The sequence below is a fragment of the Ceratotherium simum genome, chromosome X (assembly GCF_057802395.1).
Source record: "Ceratotherium simum simum isolate JZ-2026a chromosome X, ASM5780239v1, whole genome shotgun sequence".
Classification (NCBI taxonomy): domain Eukaryota; kingdom Metazoa; phylum Chordata; class Mammalia; order Perissodactyla; family Rhinocerotidae; genus Ceratotherium; species Ceratotherium simum.
Window position 1 is genome coordinate 84,821,585 of NC_141940.1, and position 13,973 is coordinate 84,835,557.

Here is a 13,973-nt window from a genome sequence, read left to right on the forward strand (position 1 = left end):
GGACAAGCACCAAAAGCTTTCTTCAGATCACAGGGAGCCCTGTTCAGCTCCCCAACCAAATTCATTTAAAATAAAAAAAAACTGTGAGCACAGCTATGTGAAGTTTCCTCCTCCTGGGTGGAACAGTCAGGGGAAGGGAGAAGGGAGAAGGAGGCAGGAAAAGGGGAGAGGAAAGAGAAAAAGTGAGGAGAAGGTGAGGTTAGTGTAGCATGGCCTGGCCAGGGCCAGAACTGGGGCAAGAAAGGAGAGGAGAGTCCCCCAGTTTGCATATGCACTGGCCTTGTCTCTGGAATGGTGCTGGCCCAGGCCCAGCCGCCCACCTGCCCATCCATCTGTCTGCCTCAGGTGTCTGGGAATGCTGGTTAGAGGCTACCAGGGAGGGGAACTCCAGGGGCCGGCCCCCAGGAGCTGAGGTCTGAACAATACCTTGGAGTCAGAATATAAAAGTCAAGGGACTCAGGGGTGGGCTGGAGTTGGGGGGTGGCCATCCCCTCTACTTGTCCACCTCCCAAGAAGCAGGCTTGATGGTCAGAAAGAGGATCCTTGAGGCCAAGGGGGTTCTCTGTTGGGGTCTGTGCTAGGCTCAGCCACTGTCACAACTGCTGCTGAGGCGGCTGCTGTGGGCAGGGCACATGCAGCCGGGGAGTCAGAGTGGAGCAAGTGGCCGAAGGACATGAACTGGCCCCTAGCATCGGCTCCAAGCCATTCTGGTTCTCCTGGGTGCTGGGGCTGCCAGTGGTGTGCAGAGGTGGTGGGGGTCCCTCACCCCCAGTCTCCTCCTCCAGCTCCTCCTCCTCCTGGGCCTCCTCAGCCTCTGGCCCTGAGCTCCGTACCCTCTTTGGCTCTAGCTCCTCGCGGACTGGATCATCGCCCTCCCCACCCCGATCCACCTTCCGCCGCCGCCGCCTCTCCAGCGCCCGGCCCCGTGCCCGGCTCCCATGGCGCTCCGCCTTCTCCAGCTGTGATCACAGATAGGCAGAAAGAGGTGTGGGCCATTGGTCAGGCCTAGGCTCTCTGCTTGCTTGGCCTGACCTCCTGGCCCTGCCCATGATCCCCCTTCTCACCTCCAGAAGCGTGTGGATCCGCCCCAGGTCTGGAGGCTGCCCAGCCTGCAGCAGCTGCCAGATACTGTGGTTCTCATCCAGAGTTACCTCAAGCAGGTCTCCCTCCAACATGAGTTCCTCCAGGGGGGCCCGGGTTGCCTCAGGCAGCTCCAACACAGGGCCAGTCAACTGTGGCAACAGTGAGGACAGCAGCTCCAGGTCTGGGGGGTTGCAGGGACAGGCTCGGTTAGAGGCTGCCCCCGGTTGTATCCTCACCACCACATGGTCACTCTAGTGATAGTCCAATAAACAGCCTACCCACACCTAGACCTACCTCTCTTACCTGAGCCCTCCCCCAGGGCTACCTTCTCAGGACTGGTCACGGTGTCTCCATTCTCTAGCAACCCCTGCACCTACCAAGGAGAGCAAGAACAGGTCGTGGTAACTGAACTGAAGAATCAGGCCCTATTCTTCGCTCCAACCCCAAACTTGGTTCTCGCCAACTTCTGGAGGAGGAGGGTAGACACAGGCTGCCGGCAGGGAGCGGTCTAAGGATCTGGACAAGATGCAGAACAGGGCAGGGAGGCTGGGCCAAAGAAGACCGAAAGTCAGAGAGCAGAGACAGGGCTGGAACCTAAATAGGAGTGGGGGCTAGGAGACAGGAATTTGAGGACAAGAGCTGTGCTGGTCAGCTCACCTTAGGCATATCCTTGCCACTGCCTTCTCTGAGAGGGTCAGAGGCAGGGGCTGAAGGGTAGATGGGCTCCTCATGCCTGGGTTCAGCCTGCAGCCGCTGGCGAAGCTCAGCCAGCCGTCCCAACAGAGCAGTCACATCCTCAGAGGCCAGAGCCTGTCTGGCACGGCCTTGCCAGCTGATGGCCCTCTCTGTGAGGCACTGTAAGGCCTCGCCCTCGGGCAGCCGCACAGGCAGTCTCTGCAGGGCTACCAGCAGTGCCAGGATGGTCTCCAGGCGTGGGCGCCGTGAGCGCATGCACAGTGGACACAAGAATTTGGTGTCCCACTCCCACCAGGCCAGCAGTGGGGATGAGGTGGGACTGGGCCTCGGGGAGCTGAGGAGGCGGGGTACCGATACACATCGCCCATGGAACCAGTCCTGACATAGGTCACACTGCAGAGCTCCCACCCCTGCCGGCACCTGCCCACACACACAGATGGAGGCTGCAGAGGAGGCTGTAGTCGATGATGCCAGTGGACTGGGCTTGGCAGAGTTGGTGCGACGCAGCTGCAGGATACCCTCCTTCTCCTTCTGTTCTCCCTCCTTGAAGGCCACGATCTGCCGTGCCCAGGACAGGAGGAGAGCAAGTCAGCAGCCCATCCTCTCCTTTGTTTGGTGCCATGAACCCCCTACTCCCAAACCAGGAGAACTGAGGCTCAGGGAGCAAGCAGTCTGCCCATGGTTGCCAGACTCAGGCACTCTATCATTGCCAGGCTCTTCTCCCATTTGGGCCCAAGCTCCTTACCACAGAGCCTGGATCCCTGAGGTCCTGCGCAGACAGCCCCAGCAGCTCTGTGTCAGATTTGTACAACCCCAGCTCCTTCTCCATCCACCGGCTGCGCTTGGAGCTGTCTGAGCCGGCGTCTGCACACGGGCAGAGCACCTGAGGCAGGCAGACAGAGCAGGGATGACCGGGCTTCCCCTACCTCCCACCCCTTCTCCTCCCCTCCCCAGCACCCCCAAAACCCCATGTTCTCATATGAGCCGTGTCACAACAGGCAGGCCAGGAGTGAGAGAGGCTGTGGGTCAGGATGCCAGGCCTCACCTCCAGCAGCGTGTAGCAAGAATTCTTCTTGAGGAAAGTCTTGGAGGCCTTCTCCCTCCAGGAGTGTGCTGTCAGTACCTGCAGCTCTAGCTGTCTCAGCTCCTCCAACCCCACGGGGAGGTCCCGGCCCACAGCCACCAGGCCCTCCAAGTCATCCAAGCAGGGGTAGTGGTCCCCATTCTGGGACAGGGGCAAGAGAAAGTTCAATTTAACTTGCCAACATTTATTGATATCACTCCGTGCCCGGCCCTGAGAGCTGGGAAGATGAATGGGACTAGCAATCTTGAGGCAGAAAACAACAGGGATTGTCCTAATCCCAGGAGATGCCCACCTGGCTCTCTCCCATAGCTCCTACAATCACTGGCTCAGCCCCCAGGACCACCAGACTAGTTATTTTGTTGTAGTTTGCCTATTCTACCCTCCCTGCCCCCACCATTCTCACCCTAACCAGCATCTTCTCTTCTCTCAGGCTAGCCTCACAACCCTTCCTCATGCTGCTCACAAAGCACATTTTGCCTTCTCATGATGTGCCATGCTCCCTTGCTTTCTCTAGGAACCCAACCCAACACAGCACAACCCAATATATGCCATCACTCCCAGCTGGACTCAAGGTCTGGGGTGGAGAGTGAGGGGCAACAGGGTCCTCACTTGGATCTCGTCCACATCAGCAATCCAGGCCCGGGCCTTAGCAAGAGCCTCCTTGAGAGCCTGGATGTTGGGCAGGTGAACAGGGATGTTTTCTGCCTCATGGATTATGGCCTCAAGTGTGGCTGGTGGATGTTTCTGCCTAAAGGTAGAGAAAAAAAAGGGCCTCAGCCTGGGGTGGTCTGCCTGACCAGAAGCCCAGCCTGACCACCAGATACAGCAGCATGAGCCCCTAGGGGCTGCCACTTGGGCCTACTTGCATGTATTCTGCCTACGGGTGGCTGCCAGTCCCTGCTTGCTCCAGACTGCATGCACCCAACTTCTGCCACAGCCCTCATGCCTCTGCTTGTCTGCCAGTCTGTCAGACTGCTGGCAGTGCCTGCAGACACACACAACCTGTGGTATTAATCTGGTGCTGCAGTTTGGCCTGTGTGTGGTGTCTTTCTACCAACATCTATTCATCTGCTTGTTGGTACTTGTGCTCCTGTACATATGCACATGTCAGCCTGTGGAGCTAGTCCTCTATACATCTCTGTATCTGTTCATTTCTGCTTCCCCATAAGCCTATCTCTGCCTCTACGTGTATATGGAGTTTAAAAAAAAAAAAGACAAGATAGGTAACAAAAAAGGGGAGAAGAGTCAATACACCAACACAGGAGTCTGGTGCCCAAGGCCACCCACTGGAATCATCTTCAGCTTCTCCACTAAACTTTGACGGTTGGGGTAGAGCAGGGAGGGAAGAGGCTAGACCTACCTGGCCTCGAGGCAGAGGTGGGCCTTCTCCTCCCAGCGTTCAGCAATGGTCAGCAGCTCCTGCAGTTCTGCCCGGGCCTTATCCACAGCAGGGCTAGGGGCTACACTGGCACCCGCGACCAACAGTCCCCGCATGACAGCCAGGGTGCCCCTTCGGGCTGAGGGAGCCAGCGTGCGTTTCACCTCATCCAGCCATCGTGCCTGTTCCACCTGCCGCTGGAGCTGCTGGGCCTCAGGTACCTCCACCCCAAGCTGCCGCCCCCTCTCCAACAGGGACTGCAGTAGCCCTGGACTGGAGGGCAGTGAGGCCAGGGCCTCACAGGCCTCAGCCTGGTAGGCCTCCACCTGTTCCAGAATACCCTACCAGGATATAGATGAAGAACAAACTCCTCAGATGGGCCCACTTAGAGGTCCCACCACCAGATACCCCTGCCCCAGCTACCTTCTTACCCTTCAATATTTGGGAAGAGAGCCTAACATGGGCTGGGCTCTCCTCCTTCACGATGCTCTAAGACAGTGGTTCCTAACAGCTCACTGCCTGTTAGAAGACCCTGAGGAGTTTGTTAAAATGCAGATTCCTGGACCCCACCCCTAGAGATTCTTTATAGGGGTTGGTCAAGAGTCTGTGCTTTATTTAAGTCCCCAGAGGATTCTGATGTATAGCACCAGGAGATCCTCTGCCCTAAAATGCTCTGCTATGCTTCGCCTTCTCACAAACCCCTATGCTCACACTGGTACCACTACTCTCTCCATCCTAATTCTCCTCTACCTTCCTGGAGTCAGCTTTCCAAGCCCACAAACACCTTGTTACTTCCTTCCTCCTCTTCCACCTCTGCCAGGAAACCTTCCCTTGACTTTGTATTCTGTACTCGTACCCTTGCCATCTGCTCCTCAAATCCCAATTTTTTTTTGTTTGTTTGTTTGTGAGGAAGATTAGCCCTGAGCTAACATCTGATGCCAATCCTCCTCTTTTTGCTGAGGAAGCCCAGCCCTGGGCTAACATCTGTGCCCATCTTCCTCTACTTTATATGGGACGCCGCCACAGCATGGCTTGACAAGCGGTGCATCGGTGCGCGCCCGGGATCCGAATCTGCGAACCCCAGACTGCCACAGTGGAGCGCACACACTTAACCACTACACCACCTGGCCGCCCTCAATCCCATTTTTAAATCAATTGCTAGACCCTTTGTCTCCTACCTCCCGTTATTCTCACGTGTGCATCCTGTCTTGCCCAAATACTTGACGCTTTTTAAGAGAGCCAAGAGTGGCCTGCTGCTCAGGTCCCCCAATCTCCCTGATCCCTCGGCAGCACTCCAAGTCCACCCCTCCTCACCTTGACATCCCCAATCTGGTGCATGGCACAAGGCAGGTTGTTCATCTGGTCCAGAAAGGCCCGGAGCTCAGCCAGGGTCATCTGCAGGCCAGCCACCCTGTGGGGGCTATGGAGTTTTACATGTAGAGTTTCAGGTCCAAACCCAGTCCCCTCCCTCCATCTCTGTGCTGAGACCCAACACCTTTCCTCACACCTGCCCACCTTGATCTCTCATACTTCACAGTTCCCCTCAACTGCCCAGGTTAGAGGGAGGGTTTTAAGATACAAGCACATTCATAAGATGAGAAGAAAGAATTATGAGAGGAATAGAGGATATATTGGTGAGGGGAGCTTAGAAATTAGTTGATGGTAACAGAAGCTGGACTTTTCAATCCATCCCCTACTGTGAACTCTATGATCAGTTTTATGCTTCTATGTCCTTTTCTTGCCCCTAAACCTTCCACAACTCCTCCCTGCCCCCAAAACTGCTCAGCCTGTCTATAATCTCCTCCAGGTACTGATAAAAACAAACATTTCTAGCTTTCTTAGCACTGAGGTACTCTTTTTTTTTTTTGTGAGGAAGATCAGCCCTGAGCTAACATCCATGCCAATTCTCCTCTTTGTGCTGAGGAAGACTGGCCCTGGGCTAACATCTGTGCCCACCTTCCTCCACTTTATATGGGACGCCACCACAGCATGGCCTGACAAGCAGTGCATCGCTGCACGCCTGGGATCCGAACCCAGGCCGCCAGCGGCAGAGCGTGCGCACTTAACCACTACGCCATAGGGCCGGCCTGAGGTACTCTTCTCCATTCTAATTGCCTGGTCTCCTTGCCCTCCCCAACACGTCCCAGGCCACTTCGCACTGCAGTGCTTGTCAGCTTCCTGCTGATGTTGTCTGCCCAATGATACTCAGAGTCCACCCCTTGTAGTACTTTTCACAGGTGCTAGCTCCTCAGCAGGCTATCTGTGCCCACACCTCCTGCTGCCATACCCAGTTTCCTGGCCGCTGACCAGTCCCAGAGCCCGGGACACGCAAGCCTCCGCCTCGCTCAGGCAGTTCTTCAGTTGCTGTAGCAGCTCACTGTTAGGAAACCTCCGCTCACGGGCCTCAGACTCTAGTGCCCTCAGCTCTTCAAGGCCTGGAGAGAGAATGAAAGCAGTGAGGAGTAGGCAGTATTGAGTAAAGGCAGAGGAAAGGGGTGGGGGTACAGAAGAAAAGGGAATAGAACTTGCCTGTGGAGTCCCTCCGTCCCCCCATCACTCACTGCGCTTCCGCCCATCCTCCACCTCCAGGGCCACTCGTACTTTGTTGGCCCAGGTGTCAAAGGATTCAGCCCGAACCTTCAGCTTATGCAGCATGGCAGGGAGCTCATCCAAGGTGTACCGATACCTGAAGGAAGAGGGCAGGGAAGAGCATATCTGGCTCACCTCGGCATCCCCCTCCTCAGCCCACTTCCTCCAGGTAGACCCCCTGCTCACCGCAGGTACTGCCGGCTACTGGAGCACTTGCAGAGGTCATTGATGTGGGACAGGCAAACAAGGCCATCTGGACAGTCGTAGCAGGCCAGGGCTGATAGGAAGCACGTGGTCTTGCACTTGATGCACTGGCGCTCATCATCTGGGAGCAGCTCAAAAGCTTCTCGCTCAGCTTCCGTGATGCCCTGGGAGCGGTTCAACCCATACATATTAACAGAACCACAACAGGGCCACAGAAACCACCATCTCAGCCACCACTGAGCCTCACGTTAGACTCAAATCTATGCTGAGGGCTGTGGGGGAGACCAAACTCCATGGAGCACACTGCCTCTGTGAAGTCCAGACTCGCAAAGCTGGGGAATGAGATGAACCAGGGCAAGACAAGTGTGGGCTGAGAGGAAGAAAAATCAGGTAGGATTCAGATCAGCAGAAAGGGGCTTTAGGGTGAGAGAAGGTGAGCAAAGTGGTGGACCAAGGCACCAGAGAGGTGGCAATGTGTGGGAGTGGCCAAGAGAAAGGCCGTGTACTGGGGAACAATGCTGGCTTCCAAGTCACTCAGGGCCCACTGTGTTCCAGGTACCGTGCTGGCTGCTCAGCAGGCAGGACACACTGTGTGTACACATATAACTTACAGAAATGAACCTCTATGTGCTTGTGTCCAGTGTTTAAAGACACAATTTTCTTTTCAACAACATGGGCTTCCATACCTAAGCCAATGACGTCACCTGTTGCTCAGATTAAGAAAAAGAAATCCATTCCAAAAAATGGAAGAAAAGTAGCTATGCTGGAGTAATTGAAAGACAATACAATGCCATACATTATGGGCAATTTTAGGGATTTTAAACAGAAATTTGACTCCAACAGTTTTTGTCTTCTATACCCACTTTAACACCTAACCTCTGCATAAGATCTGAGTCCATTACACACTACAAATCACACTCTGTCACTTATTAGCTGTGTGATACTGAGTAAATTAAACTTCTCTGGGCTTCAGTTTCTCTATGTTGTTAAAGGGAGATAACAGTACCATCCTCATTATGTTGTTATGAGGATTAACAAAGGTAGAGCAACTAACGACTTAGAATAAGTAGAACCACAGAAGACCCTGACTGAATAGCCAAAGCAATCTTGAGAAAGAAGAACAAAGCTGAAGGCATCATACTTCCTGATTTCAAATTACATTACAAAGCTATAGTAATCAAAACAGTATGGTACTGGCATAAAAATAGACACATAGGCCAACAGAACTGAATAAAGCCCAGAAATAAATCCTCATATACACGGTCAACTAATATTTAACAAGGGAGCCAAGAATACTCAATGGGAAAAGGATAGTCTCTTAATAAATGGTGCTGGGAAAACTGGACAATCACATGCAGATCAAATTGGACCCTTATCTTATACTACTCATCAAATTAACTTGAAATGGATTAAAGACCTAAACATAAGACCTAAAACCGTAAAACTCCTAGAAGAAAATACAAGGAAAAAGCGACTTGACATTGATCTTGGCAACGATTTCTTGGATATGACACTTAAGCACAAGCAACAAAAGCAAAAATAAACAAGTGAGACTACATCAAACTAAAAAACGTTTGCACAGCCAAAGAAACCATCAACAAAACGAAAGGGCAACCTATGGAATGGGAGAAAATATTTGCAAACCATCTACCTGATAAAGGGTTAATATCCAAAATATATAAGGAGCTCATAGCAAAAAAAATCCAATTAAAAAATGGGCAGAGCATCTGAGTAGACATTTTTCCAAAGAAGACATACAAATGGCCAATAGGTACACGAAAAGATGCTCAACATCACTAATCATCAGGGAAATGCAAATCAAAACCACAATGAGATATCACCTCATTGTGGTGAGGATGATATCGCCTATTAGAATGGCTATTATCAAAAAGACAAGAAATAACAAGTATTGGTGAGGATGTGGAGAAAAAAGAACCCTTGTGCACTGTTGGTGGGAATGTAAAAGTGGTACAGCCACTTTGGAAAACAGTATGGAGGTTCCTCAAAAAATTTAAAAAACAGAACTACCATATGATCCAGCAATCCCACTTCTGGGTATACATCCAAAGAAAATGAAATTAGAGTCTCAAAGAGATATCTGCCCTCCCATGTTCACTGCAGCATTATTCACAATAGCCAAGATGTGGAAACAACCTAGGAGTCCATTAACAGATAAAGGGAGAAAGATGTGGTATATATACACAAAATGGAACATTAGCCACGTGAAAAAAGGAAATCTCGCCATTTGTGACAACATGGTGGGACCTTAAAGGCATTATACTAAGTCAAATAAGACAGAGAAAGACAAATACCATAGGATATCACTTACATGTGGAATCTAAAAAAGCCCAACTCATAGAAACAGAATAGAACAGTGGTTGCCAAGGGCTGAGGGGTGGGAGAAATGGGGAGATGTTGGTCAAAGGGTACAAACTTCCAGTTAGAAGATGAATAAATTGGGGGGATCTAATGTACAGCAGGGTGAAAAAAAAGGGGGGACAAAAAGAATAAGCGCTCGACAAATATTTACTGTTATTTGCTCTAATTTTCAGATAAGGATACCTATTTCACAGGCCTATCTCATTTTACCAAAGAGGAAACCAAGTCTCAGAGAGGCAGTCAGCAACTTGCCCAAAGTGAGAATCTTAACTGCAGTCCATTTTGACTCTGAAACCAGACAATGCTCTAAGGATGAAGCCCCTAGGTATTTTCGGATCATGGACTCCTCTGAAAATTGGATGCAAGCTATGAGCCCTCTCCCCAGAAAAGTACTCAAACACACACACACAATCTTTTATAGAATTTCAAGACTAGGTGATCCAAAACCCTTCTTTAAGGTAAGGGCCAAGTAAAAAGAATTCTGAATGTCAAGATGAGAATTTCTAGTCTTTCCACCTTGCTTTGGCTCCTTCCTATAGTCTGGCACAGGCCCAGGGTCATCATTTAATAACAGCACTGAACAGAGAGAGAAAATGATGCCTGGAAAAGCCCAGGGGCTCACCAACTACCGCTACAGACTGACATGCCCCAAGACTTCCAACACTTACTGTAGCTGCAATTCTCCTTACATGCTCATAGGCAAGTTACAAATGAGCTTTAAAATAAGAAAGTATTTCTACCCTAAACAGGCAGCAAGGGATCCCTTAAGATCAGCATTCCTTTATAATCCTATGGAGGACTCTCACTAAGTCAATTCCCTAACGGGGCAAGTCAATCGGAAGCTTTAAGAAGGCAACTGAACTACACGAGTAGCAGTCCCACTCATCTACAAGCACAACTGATACATGCTTACGAGAAATTAATAAAAGGAAGACCACCTTCTACTTGGTAATACCACCCTAATTTGAGCTACTAAACCATCTGAATGTAATAAAATGGCATTTCCTAAGAAATGTTCCATATTTCAGTCATTTTCTTCATGTATTAATATTACCAATAATAGCAGCTGCTACACTGCAAGTGCAGTAATAAATGCTTTGACATAAATCACCTTACTCAAGCTTTACAACCACCTTGCAAGTTAGGTATTTATTCTCATTTTACAGAGTAGGGAAGTGAGACTATGAGAGGTTATGTAACTTGAAAAAGTCACCCAGCTAATCAGCAGTGGGGGTTTTACAGGCCAGTCTGTCTTGTTGGGTTATTTAAATAATGATGAACAGCAGCTATGCCAGCACCTGCTATGGGTCAGTTACTTAACAAATATTATCTTTAATCCACTGACTATCCAAAAAGATAAGCACTATTATAATCCCCATTTTTCAGACATGGATACTGATGCTCAGTGAAGTAAATTAACTTGCTAATGGTTGTTGGTAAATGGTAGAACAGAGAATGGAATGTGGTTTCCAATCCAGATGCATCTAGCTCTTTTCACTACATCCCAAGAGTAGAAGCTACATCTTCTACTTCTTCCTCCCCCTTACCTCTGCCAGGCTAGGGTGCCTGATCCAGGGCACTCTCCCCATCACCCACCTTCTCCAGCAGGGCCTTTCGTAGACGCCGCTCCTCCTGCACCATAATGAACATCTCCTTATGCACAGCTGCTGCCAGGTTCAGGTCCAGCTTTTCTGGGCAGGCAGCCATCTTGCAGATGAGCTCCTCATGGGAGAAGACGCAGTATCTTCGCAGCCGGCGGTAGTGCTCAATGCACTGGCGCCCAGCTGGCAACTGTGGACAGGTTCAAGGTTGAGTGTAGCCAAGTCTGGAGGCTCTAGTGCCTCAGCTTCCCCACAACCCTCCTGCTTCTCCCTGCCAGCCCACCACATTCCAGACTCACCCAGTCAGCAGTGCAAAAGTTGACGGCCTCTGCAAAGTTGTAGCCTTGGTTGAAGCCACTGTGGTAAGCACGAGGGAAGGTAATGACGAATTCTCCTGCACACTGGTTTGTGCGGACAACCTGAGAAAAAGGCCAAGGTCACTGAGACAGAGGTTTTCCACAGTCTGCAGAAACCGATCTAAGCGCAGGGTCCTTAAGAAGACAAAGGAAAGCCTTAGGGAACAGTCTGACAACAGATTCCCAGACCTTCCAACTCCAAAAGGAAGGACCACTGGTCTCTGCTCTCAAGGTTTTGATTTGTGTTGACAGATGACAGGAAGATTTGAGTCAAAAGTAGGAAATGTACATACCAAAATATTTCAACTTCTCTATTAATTTTTATAAAAATTTATTAAGCTGGTGAAGTCTTTTTCATTAATAATTATTTTTATCAGTCATACATGCGGTTTCAAAAGCCAAATGGTTCTACAAGATGTTATAAATCAGCAGGCCCTGCCACTCTCCACTCACCAGAGCCAATCACTTTCACCTCTTCTGATTATTTTGGCATTTACCTTAACGACCCTAAATAACATGCCTCTAGACTATATTAAAAATAGCCTCCTATTTCTCAATTTGCTTAGTTTTCTATGCATGTATTAGTAATTTAATCCCAACCTTTTGGACAAATGTCAAAGTTTCCTCTCTCCTATCAGTTTTCACCTTTCTGTAGCAGTCTCTCATGGAGCCTTATGATTTGTTCCAACCTGAACCAGCTGTCCTCCCTGGACCGTCACTCTACCATGACGGATCTCCTGTTTCCTAGATCCCAGGTCTTGCTCCTTCTTGATTTATTCCTTCGTTGTGCTTGAGCACATCCTCCAACAGCTTCCTGAGAAACAGTGGGAAGAACTTTTCTTTTTGGTAAATTTCTCTATTGTACTCTCTCACTTGATAATTTGACTGCATATACAATTCTACGTTGAAAATCATTCTGAAGGCATAGCTCTAGTCTTCTAGATTCCAGTGTTGCTTTTGAAAAGTCTGACGCCATCTGATTTCTAATGCTTTGAATTAAACTTGCTTTCTCTCTCAGGAAGCTTGTAAGATTTTTCTGGTCCCAGTGTTTGACATGAAAAATCACCAGATATACCTTGGTGTGGATCTATTTTCATTCATGTACTTGGGTAGGCCCTTTGATTCTGGAAACGCAGACTTTTGGTTCAGGGCAATTTTCTCGAACGATTTCATTAATGATTTGATCCTTTCAAGTTTCATTTATTCTCTCTTCACAGAACTTCTATGATTTGAATATTGAACCTCCTGAACAAATTCTCTAATTTTCTCTACCTTTTTCCATCTTTATCTTTTTATTCTATTTTCTGGGATATTTCCTTAACCATCTTTCTAAACTTTTTTGTTATTTTTTTTCACTTTTGCTATCATAATTTTAATTTCCAAGAGCTCTTGTTCTCAGTATGTTCTTTTTAAATAGTATCCTGTTCTTATTTCATGTTTGCAATATATGCTCATCTCCGAAGATATTAATGAGGTTTCTTTCCCTTTTCTTTTTGAAGTTTACTTCTCCCTGCCTAACCTGTTTCTGCAAGTTTTTTTTCTGTTTGGTTGTATTTTGTTTTCTAGAGTTTCCTTGGTTGTCTGTTAATCTGTGGCTGTCTACTTATAGTTAAGAGTAATGAAAAAAAAGCTGAATGGAAGCTCTGAGTGCACAGGTGAAGTGTGTCAACTGTGAGCTGCACTGTAGGGTGATCTGGCTGAGCCATTTAGTTTGGGAAACTCCAGGTCTTTCCTTTTGGGCTAGATTCCCAAGAGAAAACTCTATTTTTTCCCTAAAGGAAAAAGGTCTGCCTGTCAGTGTTCTAACAGCCAAGCAGAGGAAGATAGCTGGGAATCTCAGCATCCAGTACGTAAAAAATGATGAATCCTACTATTTTCACTATACCTCCACCCTCAACTGTACCTAGAAGACCTCAATCCAGAGATCTTCTATTATAAGATAGAAGTAAATCTCTAGTCTTCTGCTCGAGTGAGGGAGGGTCATATTTCCAGCTGCCCAGACTGGGAGGGGATCTCACAGCTTCTTATACAGACATGAACCAATCTTTATTTTTACCCCATTCATCTTGACTCACAGAATGCCTGGTGCCACTGACTACTGAACCTTTGGGAGATTCTGAGGTATAAATCAGGTTGGTTCTCAGATGTTCCAGTACTAGCTTAACATTCAGTTCTCTTATCTGTTTTCTAGTTTCAAGAATTTTTTTTTATCATTGTCTCCTCTCGTTTTCTTTATCGCTGTGATTTTTTACCTTAAAAAATCCCTTTGTGCCATTTTAGTGGAGTTTCAGTAAGGAATGGAAGTAGCTATGTGTATGTTTAATTTGCCATCTTTACCGAGAAATCTCACAAAGTTTCTTAAGATGAACATTCACTGCTGATGAAGACACAGTAAAACAGGTACAGTGCTGTTATGAGGACCAATAACTTCTACTCTCTGGAAGCAAAATTGCTAATACAAATCAAGAACTTAAAATGTTTATATCCTTCCACCCAATGATTCCTCTGCTAGGATTCTAGATTAATGTGAAGAGAATTAACATCCCAACAATACTGAACCTTCCCATTCATGAATACATCTCCACATTTATTCGGGTCATGCA

At 48.5% G+C, this 13,973-nt stretch overlaps 1 protein-coding gene across 9 annotated transcripts in view; it reads right to left on the bottom strand.

Moving 5' to 3' along the window:
- Nucleotides 1–442: 442 nt before the first annotated feature.
- KDM5C (lysine demethylase 5C) overlaps nt 443–13,973 on the bottom strand; it is a 32,026-nt gene continuing 18,495 nt past the window's right edge. For 5 of the 9 annotated variants that reach the window (XM_014779759.2, XM_014779761.2, XM_014779760.2 and 2 more), the window contains 14 exons: nt 11,314–11,433; nt 11,010–11,204; nt 7,017–7,198; nt 6,803–6,927; nt 6,529–6,676; nt 5,556–5,661; nt 4,224–4,582; nt 3,473–3,611; nt 2,825–3,004; nt 2,525–2,662; nt 1,741–2,337; nt 1,378–1,456; nt 1,065–1,264; nt 443–959 (listed from right to left, as the gene is read on the bottom strand). In XM_014779759.2, the coding sequence (XP_014635245.1) occupies nt 594–959; nt 1,065–1,264; nt 1,378–1,456; nt 1,741–2,337; nt 2,525–2,662; nt 2,825–3,004; nt 3,473–3,611; nt 4,224–4,582; nt 5,556–5,661; nt 6,529–6,676; nt 6,803–6,927; nt 7,017–7,198; nt 11,010–11,204; nt 11,314–11,433 (2,934 nt within the window). In that variant the 3' untranslated portion in view covers nt 443–593. The remainder of the gene's footprint in view (nt 960–1,064; nt 1,265–1,377; nt 1,457–1,740; nt 2,338–2,524; nt 2,663–2,824; nt 3,005–3,472; nt 3,612–4,223; nt 4,583–5,555; nt 5,662–6,528; nt 6,677–6,802; nt 6,928–7,016; nt 7,199–11,009; nt 11,205–11,313; nt 11,434–13,973) is intronic. The other 4 variants (XM_087427591.1, XM_087427588.1, XM_014779758.2 and 1 more) reach the window with 2 other exon arrangements.